Source organism: Tubulanus polymorphus, chromosome 7 (genome assembly GCF_964204645.1).
Source record: "Tubulanus polymorphus chromosome 7, tnTubPoly1.2, whole genome shotgun sequence".
NCBI lineage: Eukaryota > Metazoa > Nemertea > Palaeonemertea > Tubulaniformes > Tubulanidae > Tubulanus > Tubulanus polymorphus.
Genome location: NC_134031.1, coordinates 8,087,604 through 8,107,158, shown reverse-complemented (window position 1 = coordinate 8,107,158; position 19,555 = coordinate 8,087,604). Strand labels below are relative to the sequence as shown.

Genomic DNA, 19,555 nt, shown 5'->3' with positions numbered 1-19,555 from the left:
ATTTCAACTGTCAAACAATATATCATTTCAACTGTCAAACAATCTATCCTTTCAACTGTCAAACAATTTATCATTTCAACTGTCTTATCATTTCAACAGTCGAACAATTTATCATTTCAACTGTCAAACAATTTATCATTTCAACAGTCGAACAATTTATCATTTCAACTGTCAAACAATTTATCATTTCAACTGTCAAATCATTTCAACAGTCGAACAATTTATCATTTCAGCTGTCAAACAATTTATCATTTCAAATGTCAAACAATTTATCATTTCAACTGTCAAACAATTTATCATTTCAACTGTCAAACAATTTATCATTTCAACTGTCAAACAATTTATCATTTTAACAGTCAAACAATTTATCATTTCAACTGTCAAACAATTTATCATTTTAACAGTCTATTAGATATTTAAATCGTTTAACTTAATTCAATAATTATTTGACTATTTAATTTATTTTCAATGTAGAATTGTTACTCTTTACACCTGTTTTATGTTTAATTGTTTGGTAATGCTTTGATTTATGTGATTTTGAATATTTACCTCCGCAATAACAATGAATTTTTTCATTAGGATTAAATCTTTTGAATTCGTTCTCTAAATCACATTGAATTGCGATATCTTTAAAAGATTTACTATTTTCTAAATCACACTGAATTGCAATATCTTTAAAAGAATTATTGTTTTCTAAATCACATTGAATTTCAATATTTGATGTATTTTCATTATAAATAATTTGTTTATTATCAAAATTACAATAATATAATTGTCGTTTTTCAATTCTTAAGTCTATCCTATCATTACCTTTTGAAAGTATTATATCACTTTCTCTTTCATTAAAAGGAAATTTAAGAATATTTATTAGGTTTTCATCATATATCGTTGATCAGATGAGCGCGTGACAGCTGCTCTCTGAGTCTCCTGGAAAACTTCAAATTATTCATGGAATTTAAGATAATAATCCTATGTCAAGTGTTCAGATGTGTTTATGAATATGCTGTGATTATGCTCGTAACTGTAGAACGAAGAAAGTGGAAAAATCGAAATGTTACCGGACTTTTATTGGACTTATATTCTAGAATGGATTTATTTTCTGTCTGCCACCATATTTAGTGACCCTGTATATTCTATGTATACAGTAGCTGAACTGGTTGAACTTAAACTACCAAATCACGGATCTTTATTACCTAAATTGGAAGGACATTTGAGGGAGCTTAATATTTATAAACGGTGTGCGACTAGGCGTGGTAAAAGGGCAGGCAGACATAGTAGAGGTCAAGCATGTGCTAATGTGACAGTTTGGAATGCTAGATCTTTAAGAGGAAAAGTGATTCCTTTATGTGAATCAGTCTGTGAAAACAAATCTGCCCTTGCTATTGTGACTGAAACATGGCTGAGAGGGGATGATGCTGATAATATAGTTATCTCTTCTTTGAAGAATCAGATTCCCGGATGTAACTTTATTCATAGACCAAGAGTTTCAAAGACTGGTGGTGGAGTGGGATTATTGTATAGAGACGGCTTAGGTGTAGAAGCCAATGAGCGAGTGGAATTTCAGTACTTTGAACACTTGGATGTATCAGTTGCTTATCAATCAGTTACTTTGAGGGTCATTGTGATTTATAGACCTGACCCACATCCAAGATTTGTTAGTGAGTTTGTGAATGAGTTTGGTTCTCTTCTCGAGCGTGTGGTACCGGAAACAGAGCATCTCCTGATTTGTGGCGATTTCAACATCCATGTGGACAAACCAGACAATTCAGCTGTTGCTAGTTTTTTGCTGCTTTTGGAAACTTTTGGTCTGGTTCAGTTAGTACAGGAACCAACACATGTGAAGGGACATATAATAGACTTGGTGATTGTTCCATCTGCGAGTAAGAGTTTGATCTCTGATGTGCGCGTTGATCCATCTTTGCCACCGGATCATTTTGCGGTTCAGTTTAGTTTATCAGTTGATAAGCCACGCCATGCAAAGAAAACTGTCACATTCAGAAGGATTAAGGACATTGATTATAATGCTTTCAATCATGACATCAAACTCTGAACTCTTGTTAAATCCAAACGAGGACCTGGATGCATTGGTCGAACAGTACAATTTAGTGCTCGGCTGCATCTTGGATAAACATGCTCCGGAGATCACCAAATCAGTTGGAGTTAGGCCCGACACTCCGTGGTTTAATGATGAGATAAAACAGGCTAGACGTGTTAGACGGAAACTTGAACGAAAGTGGAGAAAGGACAAAACAGAGATTAACAGACAGCTGTTTCGTGCTCAGAGGCAAGCTGTTTGTAATATCATTGAAAATTCGAAACTTGAATATCACAGGTCAAAGATTTGTTCTGGAAATAGTAAAGAGCTGTTCCACTTGGTCGATAACCTTCTTGGCAAGGAAAAATGTTCACCTTTGCCTGAACACTCGGACCCAAAAAAACTTGCTGAGGAATTTTGCTCGTTTTTTATGCAGAAGATCGCAACTATTCGCGAAAGGCTTGACTTAGTTGATGCTGTATCATCCGAGGATACTTTAAATACCAATGTTCAAGTCTTCAATAGTTTTGTACCAGCTACCGGAGATGAAATAAAAAAGCTGGTGTTATCGCTTCCGTCTAAGTGTTGTTCTCTCGACCCCATTCCAACAGTTGTAATAAAGGGGTGTATCGAGTCATTACTACCTGTGTTAGTGTCCATAGTAAATAAATCGTTGGAGAGTGAGCAGTTTCCTACTGCTTTGAAATTTGCGATTGTGAAGCCACTTCTCAAAAAACCCTCAATGGACAAGGATGCCCGCGGGAGTTTCAGGCCTGTTTCTAACTTGAGCTATTTGTCCAAGCTAATCGAACGTGTTGCAGCTGTGCGTCTCATCACTCACATGACACTAAACGGTCTCTACGACCCGAACCAATCGGCGTATCGAAGAGGCCATAGTACTGAGTCGGTATTAATGAAAGTAACTGACCAGATTCTTACATCATTGGACTCTGGCCATGAAGTGCTTCTAACGTTATTGGATTTAACCGCTGCTTTTGATACCGTTGACCATACGATCATGCTTGAAAGGCTCCGAACGTGTATTGGAGTGAGTGATGTGGCATTGTGCTGGTTTGAATCCTATCTGCAGGGGAGAACTCTTTCACTCTACATCTCCGGTCAACTGTCGGAATCCGTTCCTCTCCAATTTGTTGTGCCGCAGGGATCAGTGCTAGGCCCTATATTGTTCACTTTCTACACCCTACCGCTGAGCAATGTGATGCGTGATCATTCCTTGGATTATCAACTGTTTGCTGATGATAATCAGCTTATTGATACGGTTGCGCTCGGTGATCGCACTCAGCGTGATATAATGGTGAAAAACATGGAGACCTGTATAACGGATATTAAATCATGGCTTACTGTTAATAAGCTCGCGCTGAACCCTCCAAAGACGGAGGCTGTGAATCTTGTGTCTACGAGAAAAGTTGGATCAGTGCCTGAGATTGAAGTAGACGGTGTTCCGATTACAACCTCTGAGTCTGTTAAGGACCTAGGGGCTTGGTTGGACCAGGGTGTGACTATGCAGGAGCATATTAAACGTACTTGTAAAGCTGCTTACGCGTCTTTGTATAAAATTGGTCGCATACGCCGATTCTTGGACCAAAACAGCACTATAAAATTAGTTCGTGCTTTCGTCCTGTCCCGTCTTGATTTCAACAATGGAATACTTTACGGACTACCAGCAAAAACATTAGCGCCTCTTCAGCGAGCACAAAATATGGCAGCCAGATTAGTGTGTCGTAAAAGGAAGTTTGATAGAATAACACCTATTCTCATAGATCTCCATTGGCTGCCTGTCCAGGCTAGAATCGAGTTTAAGATCTTGTCAACCGTACACCGTTGTATCCATGGATCTGCTCCAGTTTACTTGTCAAATCTGCTACGTAGGGTAGAGGGGCGCACTCGTTCTTCTTCCAGCCTTGCTTTACACGTTCCTCGTTCTAAATCCAAATATGGCGACCGTGCCTTTTCTAGCTGTGCGCCCTACCTTTGGAATAGACTACCCATTTCCATTCGTTCCACCGTTGACGAAGGATCTTTTCGCAACGCTCTAAAGACATATCTGTTTTTGCAGTATTTCCAGGAGATAGCGCTTTGAGCGTGGGATACTGCGGAAAAGCGCTTTAAAAGAACTTTTTATTATTATTTATTATTATCTAAATTACCTTTATAATTTAAAACTGTATTAAATATTTTAGGATTTTTGGCGCCATTATCTAAAGTATCGATTAGTTCAGTTATTAAATATGTTTCATTTAATACTATTTGATTAATTACAGTAACATTATTAATTTTATATTGTCTTCCATATACTAAATTTTTTGCTGAGATACAATTTTTAATGTTAAACAGTGAAAATAATTCATTCAATTCTTTTATTTCAATTTTAAATTCCATTTCTTCTTTCATTTATATAGCAAAATTATTACTCACACTTTACTCACACTTTTAACATTGAAAATCTAAATTATTTTACTCACACTTTACTCACACTTTTAACATTGAAAATCTAAATTATTTTACTCACACTTTACTCACACTTTTAACATTGAAAATCTAAATTATTTTACTCACACTTTACTCACACTTTTAATATTGAACAATTTTATCATTTTATTAGCGCTTTCATATTAAAAAGTGTGTTTATTTTTGGAAAAAAACAAAAAAAATTTAATTTTTCTAAACTTATTTTTATTTCTTAATTCGCTGATACTTTCTGTGATGAGTGGTGTCTCGACCTCTCGACCTCTGGTATGAAAGCCCACTTTCCTTATTACTGGAATGGCTGTAATAATCTTCCCCCGACAAACGACAGTTTTATGCAGCATTTGCAAAGAGCTAACTATCAAGCATTCATTTGGAGGAGTTCATTGATACCTATTCCTCAGATACCAAACCCTGTTGGAAATGGCTGGAAACTGGATCATGATAATAAACTAACTGTGAAATTTGGTGCAAAAGACTCAGCTCCAAAGTGTTTAACTGAGCTATTAGAATGTGGCTGCAAGGCAAACTGTGATAGTGGTCGATGCACTTGTTCTAGGAATAACATGTTGTGTATTGATGCACGCGGCTCCAATAAAAACTGTAAAAACAGACAATCGCCAAAACGGGATACTGATACTGATGACGAATCGTAAAATGATGTTTAGTTTACATGTAGATAAAATAAAATAACTATAAGTAACATGAAATATTTACAAATACATGATGTAAAATTACTTATTATTACTGAATAATTTATTACACAGCTCTTCTGGATAAATCATTGAAAGTTCAGGTATCTTAATGATAATATACTGACATGAACACATGGCGATCTTAGTTTTGATACTTAATTGCAGTCCGATGTCAGCAAATCTTATTTTAAATGACAGGTCGCCCTCAAAAACATAGGAATAGACACAAAAATTTTAGTCCTACCTCGATTGGTTGCAGAGACATGGTAAAAAATTGCATTTCCAGTGATGCATCTTATCATCTATTGTTGTCTATGTAACCATGGAAACGACTATTTTCATCTATTACCAACAATGGACATGAAGCTGTTATCATAGACTATCATTTAATCCATGCAAAGTTATCCTGTATTTTGAGTTAATTTTGTAGGAATAATCAATCTCACTGAACCATGGAGAAAACGCAAATTATGGAAAGAACCGCTAAGTTCAGAGGTAAATACCTATATGAAGTATTTATATTTCATAGATAATGGTTGACAGTTATCTGCAATAATATTTTATTTTGAAATTTTAAGGCTACATATCATAGTTTACCAGTTATTGCTTATTTTGTTGATGCTCAGAAATAAGGTTAAACGAAAAAAGAAAAGCACCGTCGTCACCTTGACAACCGATTATTGCAACACTGCACCTGTTGTCAGGGTGACAACACCCAGCGTCCGAAGCCCCAAGATGTTGTCCTTCCATCGGTACCAAGAAAGTCCGTATGGCTCGCCGATTGAACAAAATCTATTTTCTAGCCATCTTTTTGACAGTCATCTCCCATACTAAAATGCTGTTGTTTATCGTCCAGGTTACCATAACTGTGATACAAATTATCGAGATCGTCACAGTCCTCAATTTTTTTAGCTTTTTGGGTCTCCTCCGAAGGAAGGCTAAAAACTGTCAGCAATAACCGTTCATTTTCTTTAGTCATGATTTCACCTTTCAGACAACTACCCGAAGCATGCGATTGCTGATTGAATTTATATACAGCTGAAGAGAGCTCATCACTGGATGCAAATAACAAATAAAACCCATGGCTAAAACTACAAATGTTTTGTACCGAGTACGGTTCGAATGCCTTAATAAGGAAATCCTCAGTTATAATTTTTGAGGCGCCGATAGTACAAACATACGCTACTCTATCGCACAACGATGTCATGTTATCGAAAAATCACACACGCAATGATTATGACTACGTACGCCTGCATATGCATATAAGAAACAAACATGCAAACAAAACACGCTCACATTCCAAAATTCACCAGAATCGTTGGTAGGACACCAATCTCGGGCCCAATTACCACGAAAATAATCGGATGTCAAATTTCACAACACAAAAACAACGTACGCGAATAAAGCGTGTTACGCACGGCTAAGCCAAAAACACAAAATATAAGCAAATGAATATAAAGCACGGATGGCAACTGCCACTACACAGGATTATTCGTACAAATAACAAGAACACAAGCAAAGAAAAAAAATTATGATCATGTAAATAACTAAACAAATTAGTACAGTAAATAGAATCAATAACCGTGTCAAGCTGAGCGGACAAACTGTCGGCAAAATTTGAACAAACGCCGCGCAAATGAACTGCTCATCTTTATTCAAGTTTACTGCACCGCCGCGCCTGAGCGAACACAGGCATTCAGACTGAAACGATTTCGCGATTTGAGACAGATGACTATGGGCGGCCATCCCCGCCAAACAGACGCTAAAGTCATCACGTGAAGGATTAACCCATAACGTGAAGTACGTATAATCTCATAAGGTGAAGGATAATGCCATGACGTGAAGGATCAACCTTAATCTGAAGGGTAAACCCATAACATGAAGTATAATGTTGTAACGTGTAACGTATTTTACACTTAAACCCATTACAGGTATTAGAGGGATAAAAAATAACACAAAATTTATGGATGTTATATAAGCTTAACACTGTAGAAAATTTACGAATTCAATAACAAAATAAACTTGTTTAGATGAATAAACAGAAATAACACAGTTACTGCAAAATCTTTAGGTGAATGTGCAAAGAGATCAATCAAGATATATTCAAAATTATAATCATTTGGGACTTCAGCAAAAAAAAATTGCCTTTCGAATACAAGGGACGGACAACGAATGATAAAATGCGACTTGGAAATAAGCCACCGTAATGTGCTGCCACTGTTTTGTAACGGTAAATTCTAAAACCATACAGGAAATGATCTCACGTGTATTTTTCAATCATGGCGAACAATAACAACACTAACAACAACGATATGGTTTCACGGAAACAATGATGCCGTTAGGAGCGGTGGTTTAGCCGAATTGTGTAGGGTTACGGGATATTGATTTCACGTCTGCCGGTGTAGAATGTACGTTACGAAAAATAATGCTAGGTCGGGCAGCATCCCTCGAGATGATCAAGATCAAGATGGAGAAAACGGTTTCCAAAATTTCATTCCACCTCCGCATTTGATGACACTGACGGGAGCCGGCGGAGGAGGCCCTCCTTCATCTTACCATAATCTGAACAGTATGAAATATATTGACCCAACTTTGTCATCAGAAACCGATCGGCAGGATGTGATGCGGACTACGACGCCTGGTTTTCGGTCATATGCGGATGGCCGCTTCAAACCTGACGAGTTACCAGATGGGACATGTATGGCACCGTCGAGGATCGTACAAACGAAAGATACTGAATTTTCATCAGTTCGGAAAGCGTCAGTACGTACTTCAGGTTGTTACTGATTCAGTATAATTAGGTCGAGGCCTACTTGATCAAGAAGTGCCTCAAAAGCAACTGAAAATCAATGATCAATTATTTCATTGCCGCCCTCGCAACCAGCATGAGGTTAAGGTTTACTGTCTGTCACACATGCTCTTCGTGCGATGTTTCGTTCCATTATTTTTAACGAAGAGGCTATTCATACGGACATATACAAATAATTCCGGAGGCTATTCGTACGCACCCGTACAGATTGCTCTGGAATTATTCATACAGGAAGGGGTAGGGTTAGGGTAAGGTGAGGCTACATCTAGTTAAAACATTCGGCTGACTGTCAGCGAGCTCGGTGGTCTAGTGATATGATGCTGCGCTAGATATTTACTGGCCCGGGTTCGAGTCTCGCTTGATCCACTATATTTTTCTCTAACTCTATTCTCCACACTTTCCTTGATTTCTCTATGTCGCGCACATTTGTGTGCATGCGCGGCGTTAATCAGCCAATCGGCGACAGTTATTAGTGTACAGTCCCTAGTTTCGTACGAATAGCCTCCGGAGTAATCCGTAGGGTTCCTACGAGTAGCCACAGCATATTTTTGATCAGTCGATCCACCTTTATTATGCATGAATATGTGCAGTAAGGATTTTTTGCATTTTAGACATAAAAAACGATTTTCTGGAAAGTTGTTTATGTTTTCATGAATCAGCGATAGTATACTCAGCATACGCTGAAAAAATCACTCTGCTCGGAGATGTTGCTGTAATGTCATTACCTGTTCGTTAACATATATCACAGGCCTAGGCCTAGGTGGTGCCACATTACGGCTACGGAGGCCATTTTTAAGCTTTACGCAAGCGTATTCTAGGTAGACGATCGCTGATAGATGAAAACAATAACAAGTTGATGTGAATTCATGGTTTTTTTTTCTGAATGCAAAATCCTATTGATGTATGATTTACACAGACCAACTGATTATTAACAAAAATGAAATCTGAATATCTTGGGAGGACCCCATGCCTTTCGTGTTGCTTCACACTCGCATTGATGAATTCCACCTTAACTTAAAGTTGGACCAAATCAAATTGTTTCCGCCGGGCCTGTGCATCCACTACACTGTGATTCAGTTGATGCTGTATGTTCCGATTTTGTCGTTAGCCTAAATGGCAATCTTTTGAAAAGTGATTCATGCGTAAGGACTGGGTGTATTGATTAACGATTAATTCATTCTTACGTTTCAAGATTAATCTCATCATCAGAGAAATCGTAATGAAAAATGATAATGATAAACAGTATTTCCAGAAATATGTATTTTTCATTTTTGTTTCTTTGATGATATGAGATTCACTTTAATCTCATTAAAATCGTGTCATCAATTGTGGGATTGTTTATCAACTTCTGAAACCGCGAAGACATCTACTTATCGACAGGGATGGGGTTGGAATTCCAGAAAAATGATTTGGGATTGTTCTCTAAATGTCTGGAAAAGTAATTTAATAGTCATTAAAGGTTTTGTTCTCAATTAAAAGTGATTTTACCGGAGTAGATTATTGTGGTTTCCTCAACTTGATGTTATCCTCAAAAATCACTTGTTATAAAAAAAAATCTAGTAAAGTTTATTCTTAGTTGATATGATCTATGCTGGCGAATTAGAGAGGATATCAGTAGGGATAGAGAACCACCATGGAAAATCGATTACGATGTGCTGTTGGATATTTGTCCTAATGAGAAATTTCTTTCCCTTTTATTACCCTCATTTAATGTTGTTTTGATATTACTTTCTTTGAAGTACATTGGATCATTTATGGTTATGGGACCAGACCAGAATGCGAGAACAGAATTTGTGAGACAACAACTTCAGGAAATGAGGGTAAGTTAACGATAAAATAGTGGGGCAACATCGATGTATTCAATTCTAATTAGATTGAGCTTGGGCTTATTAAAGATAAGTCAGGCCTAGTCTTAGCTTAGGTCCCTATGTCTTTTGTCATTAGGCCTATGGAATTACTCGCAGTGTTCTCGCTGAGGGGCACTTTACCGCCACGCAAATAAAAGATAGCCATGCTTAAAAAAATTCTGCCATGCTTAAAAAAATGATTGGGAGTTTATTTACTTATCTGGCTTTCTAAGACTGTCAGGTTCACATGCTCAATTTTATTACTGGTGCATCAATAATTGTATAAACACATTCTCATTGTTACTTAGTAAAGCCTCTATACGTCAATAATTGTCTACTGAACTGCCGTGGTAGGGCCTATAAATATCCAGGGATTTCCCCGTGCGTTAAAAATAAAAGAAATCAATGCCAATAAAGGTCACACCGCATCAATTTTCCTATGAGACAAAAAATTTTATCATCATAACTTATCAAAGTCACCAAAATATTTTGCAAATCGAAATTTATAAATGCTTCCTCTAAACTGTTAATGATGAAATTGAATTATATTGACAGATATGAGAACATGGAACTATTTAATGCACGTAGGCCTAAGCCTACCAATATATGGCAGAAAAGTGCCTCGAAGTAGCCTAACTACCGACAATGGCTGCTACATGAAAATTACCGAATTTAAACTAGTTAATTATGGCCCCCGAATGCTGGGAAAACGTATCTAAGCACCTATAGATATTAAGTTTTTCCAGGGGAGTACCCCCGTTCCTGATATGGGCTGGCGCCTTAGGCGCTCGTGCCGCCATGCTTTAATTTCGAACCAGCGAGAACATTGACTCTTTAAAGAATGCTTATGCAGAGCGCTGTCAACTATCTTCATGGTAGTCGAAATCAGGATTCCTGATTTCGCCGGAATTCGTCCCCGGGCCCACTGTATTTGAAACACGTCAAATTCTCCAACTGTAGCAAACTTGGCATATTTTGTAACCACAATCAATTGCAGAATTAAGCTTGTGAAATGCTCAATGATTATGGTGAGTTTCTAGGTCATTGGTGTCTGTATATGTTCATTAGGGGGCATTGAATAATGAAAATATGGTATTTCATATATATTTCTACCTATGCATATTTTGTGACCACAATCGATAACAAAATTCTAGTTCATGACAATTTCTATGATTTGTGATTAACCTCAAGCTCATTTGTTACTGTATTTGTTCTCCAAGGGGCATTGAAGATTGAAATTGTCGAGCATTTCACCAAGTCTGTATTGTGTTCTTGGATACCTAGTTTGCAATTGTGTCCCTGCCTTTTATCAAAATGTCCCTAAAAATCATTCTTAGAAAAACCCCCCAGTGTATATTAAATGTTGGTCTGCCTCTGAATTATGGTAATATGTGACCCTGACCAATGAAGTGTCTTTAGTCCCTGACAAAACTTGAATATTCTGAAAATGTATTTATGAACCTGTTCTTTATATTGTAGAGTGTACCAAAAAGTAAACCTATTTTACTTGTGATATCATTGTCTGGGATCAAAGTTTGTAGTAGTAAAGGAGAGGTAAGACAACTGTTGTGAAGCAATTACTGCTGAGATTTTGAAGGATCAGTATAGGTCTGGCATTAGTTATTCTTCCATCTTTAGTTATATCACTTGTTGCTGAAATTTAATCAATTGAAGATTCAGTTGTTGTATGCCTAATACCTATAAACAATCAAGACACTGATGTTACACAAATGTAAATCAACATTTGAATTTATTATAATCTTACCTATTTGGTACCATAATTTGAATAGAATTAAGAGAAAACTATGCGTGAATTGATCAAATCTATTGGTGCTTTCACAAATTTAAATTGAATTTGATTCGATTTAATCATATATGAAAATCAATTCAGTAACTGTCCGTGTGGCAAAATAAAAATCATATTGCAAATTGCAAATCAGCCTCTTCCCTTTCATGATTTAGACCTTCGGAAGCAAATCATCAAATTGTGGTGTCTTCAACGAACAAAACAACAAATAAAATGTTTGTTCAGCAAAACATTAAAAAATCTTCATTGTAATGTTGAATTCTAAATTATTTCATGTATATTCGTTATATTTTTAATGAAAAAGCAGACAATTATGCAGTACTTGATAACTTCAACTAAGAAGTTCCCTAGCCTGTGAGACTCTAGTTCATTTTCCCATATGGTCTGGAGCTTTTGGTTTTCTCAGCAATGGCTCATATCAATGGACCTCTTATGTTATTTCGGCTAAAGATATTGGTTGCATTGTAAAGCATACTACTTAGTCCATTAAAAAAGCGAGGCCAACCAATTCTTAAGGCTGATATTCATCTCCCTCATGCAGGTGTGCACTGCAAAAGCCGATGTTAAGAAATTTAGTTCTTGTTAGTATGTATGGTCGTAGTGCCCCAGGCTTTAGGTTCTTATTTTCAAATACTGACAATAAAGTGAATAGACACACTTGTAGTCTACATATAGATAAGCTTCATGACAGATGAATTCTGTCTATGATTGACAATAGTCGTGCCTGTCTTATTGATATGAATTAAATCAGCAGCCTATCCTGATGAGATAATTTGTTGATAAATCAAAGATTCATTGTTTGTGACTGATAGAAATGCCATACCATATCATATATATTTAATCAAAAATTCATAAAGGCAATTCATATATCCTGTTCGATAAGGCTGTTATTTCATTCAGCAGTCATTGTCGATTTATAAAACCATGCTGAATGAGAATAATAGGAATAGATGGCCCCTTAGGTCGTCTGGGTTAGGATCAGTTTCATCAGGATCTCCTAAGGAGTAAGTTGAAATGACCGATTATGGGTCCATAGACTACAAGCCCCTGCAATATGAAATGATTGATGAGTCAGTACCACTAAGCCATTCGAAATTGTTAGATCATTCACATCAATTATGTTCATCCAGCTGTAAAAAATTAAGAAAAAGCTATTTCATTCCAACGTAAGGGAACCTGGCATAACAACTAGATATATAAAACAAGCCTTCATGCATTAGTCTTGTGACAGAAATTAATTGCACGAAAGTAATTTCACTTTAAAAATTCAAATTTCCAATATAACTGTCTATCAACAGGCTCCAAATAGAAAGCAACGCATGCCTAGGGGAATATATCTGCCAGTAAAGTTAATAAAAAACACTTAAGTGCCAATATGAAATTACCTACCTCTGCGTCAACTGTAATAAAATGCAGTTGCTAAATTTCTGTAGCTGAAGGTAAGATTGAAAGAATATCATGACGACAACCCTTGAACATAAGAGAAATTTCTAAAATTCAACAATTCAAACAAACCTGGACTCAGTTACATATTTGTGGAGATTTGACCATGAGTTGAAAATGGTTTTCAGCTCTACATTCATATTTAACTAGTAACTGTGCTACTGGATCCTGGTGTTTGACGCACCTTGCTATTTGATTTTCGTGTCCAGATCTTTCAGGGAAATGCAAAGCACCACATCACACAACTTATTCATAGGGCCCTATGCGGTCTTTAAAAGAAAATTTCTTTATGCACTGTATCTATAAATACTTTTCCTAGTTCATCGCCAGTCCTGGATCAAAACCCAAACAGTTACTTCTGAGCCAAACCTTCCTCATTGATACTGTGTTTGTGTTACCTTAGGGTGTTAAGGCTGGCTAATTTCGACAAGCAACGCAACGCCTACCAACTCCTACCGACGCAACTGAGAGCAACCGCTTTCGCAGCCCTGCTTTTGTCGACTGCGCTCCGGTTCGCAGCAACTGAGGCCGACTAGCGGGTTACGAGATCCTCCCAGTTGCTTCCCTGCTTATGTCGGTTGCGATTACCAGCAACTACAATGGCTCAAATGGCCACCTGATAAGCATTTTGTGGATAAATTTGAATTATTAGGAAATATATTTCTATTAGAAAAGCTATTTCTTTCATTTCTAGATCTTCGGTGCAGTCCTCTGCCGTGCTTATGGGTTTGGTTTACGTTTTGAAATACTTGAATTTGAAAGTTTATGACTAATAACGAATGACGTTAACTAGCGGTGATAATTTGTACTATGTATATACGGTCTCTTATTGGCTGGAACCCCTGCGCTCAGTTCTGCTGCGCCGCAGATGAGCTTATGTCAGTTGTGATCGGCAACTGGCGGCCTCTCGTAGGCCGCCAGTTGCCGCTAATCAGCGATAAACCCAGTTGTGTCGGTAGGCGTCGCGTCGCTTGTCGACATAAGCCAGCCTTAGATATAAGAAATATTGTCTGAATGGCACGCATTCCACCAGTTCCTAAGTGGATCTCTCTGGACCCTTAGTTCTACATCAATGGCATTTTGATAGTAGTTTGCAACGGAAGTTATTTTTGGTCTCTGGAGTCAGGTGATTGTGTTTTCGACTCACGTCTAGCGAGCTTATGCCATCGTCGAATTGATGATGTCATCAGCTGTATGCTTTACATGGTTCCCGCAGTACTAGGAAATCGGGAATAACTTGGGAATTTTAAAATGATTTCACGGTTGGAAATATTAGGGGATTGAACAGATTTTCCTCTAATCCGGGAAATATTCGGCAAATTCATAGAAAGCCTAGTATACACCTTAGTGATGAGGGTCTCAAAAACTTTTTTCTGCTTTTGTCATCTCATCAGCTGGTGTGTGCTTTCAGTTGGAGATGATCGTATGATAGATTTCGAAACTAGTCCAACCCCGTCCGATACAACAATCAGATTATGACTCAAAAAAATTTCATCTTTCCATTAGTTCATTACCGATCCCTCCCAAATTTACAGGATATTTATTTCCTTCAATTATGAATGTTACTCAATTCTGCATTTCTGTAGAAACTTGATCATAATTCCCATTAGGTTTTTCAGCACTAGCTAAATTGATTACAAATTTTGCATTATGAACTTATTCATATTAACTCAAAACATTCTGGCAACGTGGCGGCTTAGATTTCAGCTGGTCACTCACAGATTTAATTCACCAAGATATCATGAACAGTGCATTTTCTAGGTATCCTTTTTATGGGGAAGATGTTTGTTGAATTTCAACTAGGTAATTCAAGTTGCAAGGAAAAAAATCTAAAAAAACTATATGTAGTCCTTGAAAAAATATTGTCGCTAAACATTGAATGAAACAAATTTTGAAATTCTTTCTGTGTTCATAGAGTTACTGAAGCCCTCATCACTCTTATGCAGTTGACAAGCTGTAACTTTAATGTAAAATTTTGATTTTCAGAGTGTGTACATGGCCCATGCGATGAAGCGCATTTCTTATGCGACATGTGATCCGGAGTTTTGCCAGTTTTCATTTTTAGCCCGAGAACCTAAGGGCCAGATGAACGTGCAATACTGCCATGCATTCATCACTTCAACTCCTGAAGAGGTAAGGGTACAAATCAATCTTCAGCTACAATTTAGAAATAATTGTTTATATAGGCCTATGGATTATTTTTGAATTTGTGAAATGAAAATCTACAATATTGGTCTTCATCTGGTTTTCCAAAGCATAGCCTAGTGAGTTTATAAGATCACTGATAAGGATTATAAAGCATTCTGTCAATTATAATCATATTTCATGAACATTACGTATTGGCCTTTTTAGCCCAATTGGTACCTTAGTCTCAGTGGTCTATTGCATTCATTTATCGTCCGTGCATCCGTAGACAGAATCCAGTTATTTTGGGAAGTTTTGAAGACGCTTCAATGGATTGCCTTGATATTGGGTTTATACATGTTTATCCTCTAGGCCCATATTCAGCCCAAAAATTGACTCGGTCAGAATCAAGCGGCCATTTTAGTTCGGCAAAATCTGCACTCATTCTCCAAAATGGCCGATGACTTTCAATAGAGGCGCACATCTCACCTACCTAAACCACCTTACTAAATTTCATGAAAATCCATTAAGAATTATTGGCTGTATCGTGGTAACAAGAAATTCAAGATGGCTTTCCTGGCGGCCATATTTCACCCCTATTCAAAATCGAGGTTATCAGTAATAAAATTTGGTTGCCAGGACAGCCATCTTGAATTCCTTGATAGTGCAATATAAACATTATTTTATTAACTGTAATTGTTTTAGGCTGAGGAATTGAACACTCTTGTTGGTAATTCATTCAAAATGGCATATGCAACTCAAAAACGCGCAACAATGCAGCAGCCATCATTCAATGATGTCATACAACAACAAATAGCTGAACAGAAAAACAAGAAACGCGAAGAACTCGAAAAGGAACGCGTTGAATTGGACAAACGATTGTCTCAAATTTCGACGATTTCAACGCCAGAAAAAGCTCAGGCTCGCCGAGAATTGAGGCGCCGACAAAGCGAAGAGCTAGAACGAGAATTAATTGAAAAACGCGAACAAGAACGAATTGTTGGCAAAAATAAACTATGGGTCAGTTACAATTATGCAAGAAAAAGAATGTTTGAGTCAGTTCTTTTCATCTGTTTGTGCTTTTCTATCTACATGTGTATGTTTTTTTACAGGCTAAACAAATTGTTCACAAAACCCGTCATAGATCAGGTAATCCCCCACTGGACCATACGGATCTGAGTGCATCTCCACCAACAGTGATCAGGCATAATTACGACTTTGATATCCGCCGAACGTCCGGTTCCCCAGTTGTGGCATTGAAAGATTGTATAGATAGTCAACTTTCTGGACAAATACAGCAGCGATTGGCTGAAGCACGTTTGAATGGTCATTGTCCTCGACCAGACGTAGCCAACGATGCTGATTCCACTGTCTATCCAGTCACACGGAGAAAAGGTTCTGGATCTGAGGTAATTCATTCATTGGTGATTTTCATGCACTGTTAAATCAGTTCCTTATTCACAGAGGGCAGTGTGTATATGTATTGAGTGGAGCATTATTAGGTTCATATGCTCCCGTTACTGATAGTCATTTTTATGGGTACTACTTAATTCAATTACCTTGGTAATTGTTTTACCCGGATGAAATTTGTACCGATTAGTTTTCATGTCATTTTAAGTTTTTAAGTAAGGTAGGCCTACTATGATAGATTGGTTTTTTGGGGAGATGCTAGGCCCATATTTGTATTATTTATGCTTAGATGAAAATAAATCCTTAAGTTTCAACGTCTACTTTACATGTTATGTCTTGCTTCTAACCATGTCAGCACTGAATGTAGAAAAAATGCATCACGCTACTTCTTGATGAAATTGAATAGGGAATTGTTGCACATGTCAAATTTAGGGCCTACTAAGTTACACATTTTCAAGGTTGTTTCATACCAATTTTTACTGCTGGTGGTACTGATAATATGAAATGAACTTTTTAGAATAGTACTCTAGTTGTGACTGTCGATTTATATTGTCGTTCTAGCCTACAACAAGCACTAGTCGCAGTAATTTACCAGATATATTAAATCGGCCATTGCCTGAACCACCAAGTTGTGAATTTCAAAAACATCGTGAGGAGAGTCCTCGTCGTATGGACCAGGAGAGTCCTCGAAAACGTCATGATAGTTCGCGCAACAGTCCACGACAGAGTGAAGATAGTCATCGTTGTCTAGATAACGGCCCGTGGCTATACAGAGAAGATAGTCCACGAGATAGTCAGAATTCTTCACCTCAAAATACACAGGTTAGTGATATTCAACTTCTGCTTGATGCAATATGGTGATTTCAACTCATGATAATTTAGGATCGTAGAATTTTGTCTGATTTGAGGTCTGAATTGTCGATTGTTCATAATTCCAGTTTCAGTCCCTTCGAGTGCCAAAAACCTGTGAAATATTACCTTTTTATTTTCTTTGATATCTAGTCAATTAACCTCATGATTTTTCTTCTCTCCCCAATGCCACTGAGATCAGATTTTTCTACAGATTAAAGGGCGGATGGAAAAGATTAGTAATAAAACAATTTTCCATATTAGGGGTTCTAAAATGGAAGGGAACAGGAAAGAAATAACATTCTTTATATCAATTGAGCATTTTTTGCCTAAAATCTTGGAATGCAGAAAAAGATAAAAAGAGAAAATTGTGTATAATTGAATACAATGATAGGAGAAACAAACTTTTTTCAAATAATTTGATTGATAATTAAGACGGAAATATGAATGGAAAGTGATGATGTTTTGGGGATGGAATTCTGGGCGGTGGATCTGTACTCCCAAGTTATTAAAAAAGAATTTATATGAATACTGGTATGGGACGTGCAGTCCCAATACTGCATTTGTTAGGAAGCAGCAACTGTGGCATGGCAGATGAAGTCTTTAGCAGAGATATCTGATTTTTTACTCATTTTGGCAAGAGCACAATTGGGTACTAATATATTTTGAAACACGTTTCAGAGATACCAGAATGCTAGTCCATTATGCAACAGTGATCGCAGTCAAAGTTCACCGGATACATCCACCAGTTCAAGTTCTGCACCCCAAGTACCAGCAAGGTAGTCAAAATATTCACATTGCTCTGCTAAATTCCGATGTTTCTGTTTGCTTTATTATCTGATGTGTTTTTGGAAAACATATATACGGTGCTGGTCGAATAGCCACAATCAAACAGGGAGAGAAGACGATATGATAAAAACCCACTATTCACTGATTAAAAGTATTAAAAACCGATTATTCATTGAATCAAAAAATATATTAAAGGACATGATGTTTCGATCTTACCCTAGAGATCATCGTCTGGTGTGAGATTGAGACTAAAAACGAGGGGCAACAGGTTAATTGAGTAAATTTTGGACTGAGTATGTAATAAGTGGTTGACAAGGCATGAAGTAATATATACTTAGAAAGAAGGTAATTATGCGGAGACGTCAGAAATTCCGAACAACCACTGAGATCCCGATACACTATTTTCCTGTCATTGAAAATACACTGTAACTGATATAATGTCCTAGCGGTCACCAGTCTATATATTTAGCCAATCAGATGCGTGGTATTGATAGAACGAATCTCCGATGAAAAACTAAGACAAAGTTATCCTGTCAAATCAGATTTGATTTCCCTTATCGTAATTTACTCATCACGTGTCGTCTAATCAAATCCAATTTGCACATCAGTATAAACTTACAAGTGAAAATGCTGTCCCTGGTCATAGACTATCATTTTCTACGACACATGAGTTTCAGTTTCAGTTTGAGTTTTTGACCATTTTGATCAGTTTTCCAAAAGCTAGGGCAGATTTTATAGGGTTTTCTTTATCTGATAACACTGATTGTTGATTTTAAAAATCTCTAGTTGATGGGACATCGAGTTTTTTAAAACAGCTGAGGGCATGTTCGTTGAATGGCAGAAACTCTTGTGAAAAAGAAATAGTGAGTTCACCATCAAATTAGAAAATTAGACTGAATCAAATTTGATTGTCCCCGGATAAATACGATATTACTTAAAAGCAAATCTGATTTGACGGGAGAAATTTGCCTCTGATTGGCTTACATAAGACTGTTTCTGAAGTACATCGGGAACTTAGATTAATCTAAATCTTAGATTGCCTCAAGGTATAAGAAGTCAGAGGCTTGTTCTTTCTTATTTTTGGTTTGCCTATGCTGTCACTTTTTGGTTTGCCTTTGTCAGCAGTATGAGGTTGGCATTGAGCCAATTCATGTAAAATTGCTGTACATTTTTTAATGTTTTTCATTGGTTCTCGGGTTAAATGACGTGTAATCGATGCGATTTAAGACATGACGGACATGGTCAACTTTGTTTATATTC

The 19,555-nt window shown here is 37.1% G+C and overlaps 1 protein-coding gene across 1 annotated transcript in view; it reads left to right on the top strand.

Moving 5' to 3' along the window:
- Positions 1-7,623: 7,623 nt before the first annotated feature.
- LOC141908624 (uncharacterized) overlaps positions 7,624-19,555 on the top strand; it is a 45,763-nt gene continuing 33,831 nt past the window's right edge. The window contains exons 1-8 of the mRNA XM_074798731.1: positions 7,624-7,980; positions 9,766-9,846; positions 11,353-11,427; positions 15,110-15,256; positions 15,953-16,267; positions 16,360-16,656; positions 17,219-17,479; positions 18,188-18,285. Coding sequence (XP_074654832.1) covers positions 7,624-7,980; positions 9,766-9,846; positions 11,353-11,427; positions 15,110-15,256; positions 15,953-16,267; positions 16,360-16,656; positions 17,219-17,479; positions 18,188-18,285 — 1,631 coding nt within the window. The remainder of the gene's footprint in view (positions 7,981-9,765; positions 9,847-11,352; positions 11,428-15,109; positions 15,257-15,952; positions 16,268-16,359; positions 16,657-17,218; positions 17,480-18,187; positions 18,286-19,555) is intronic.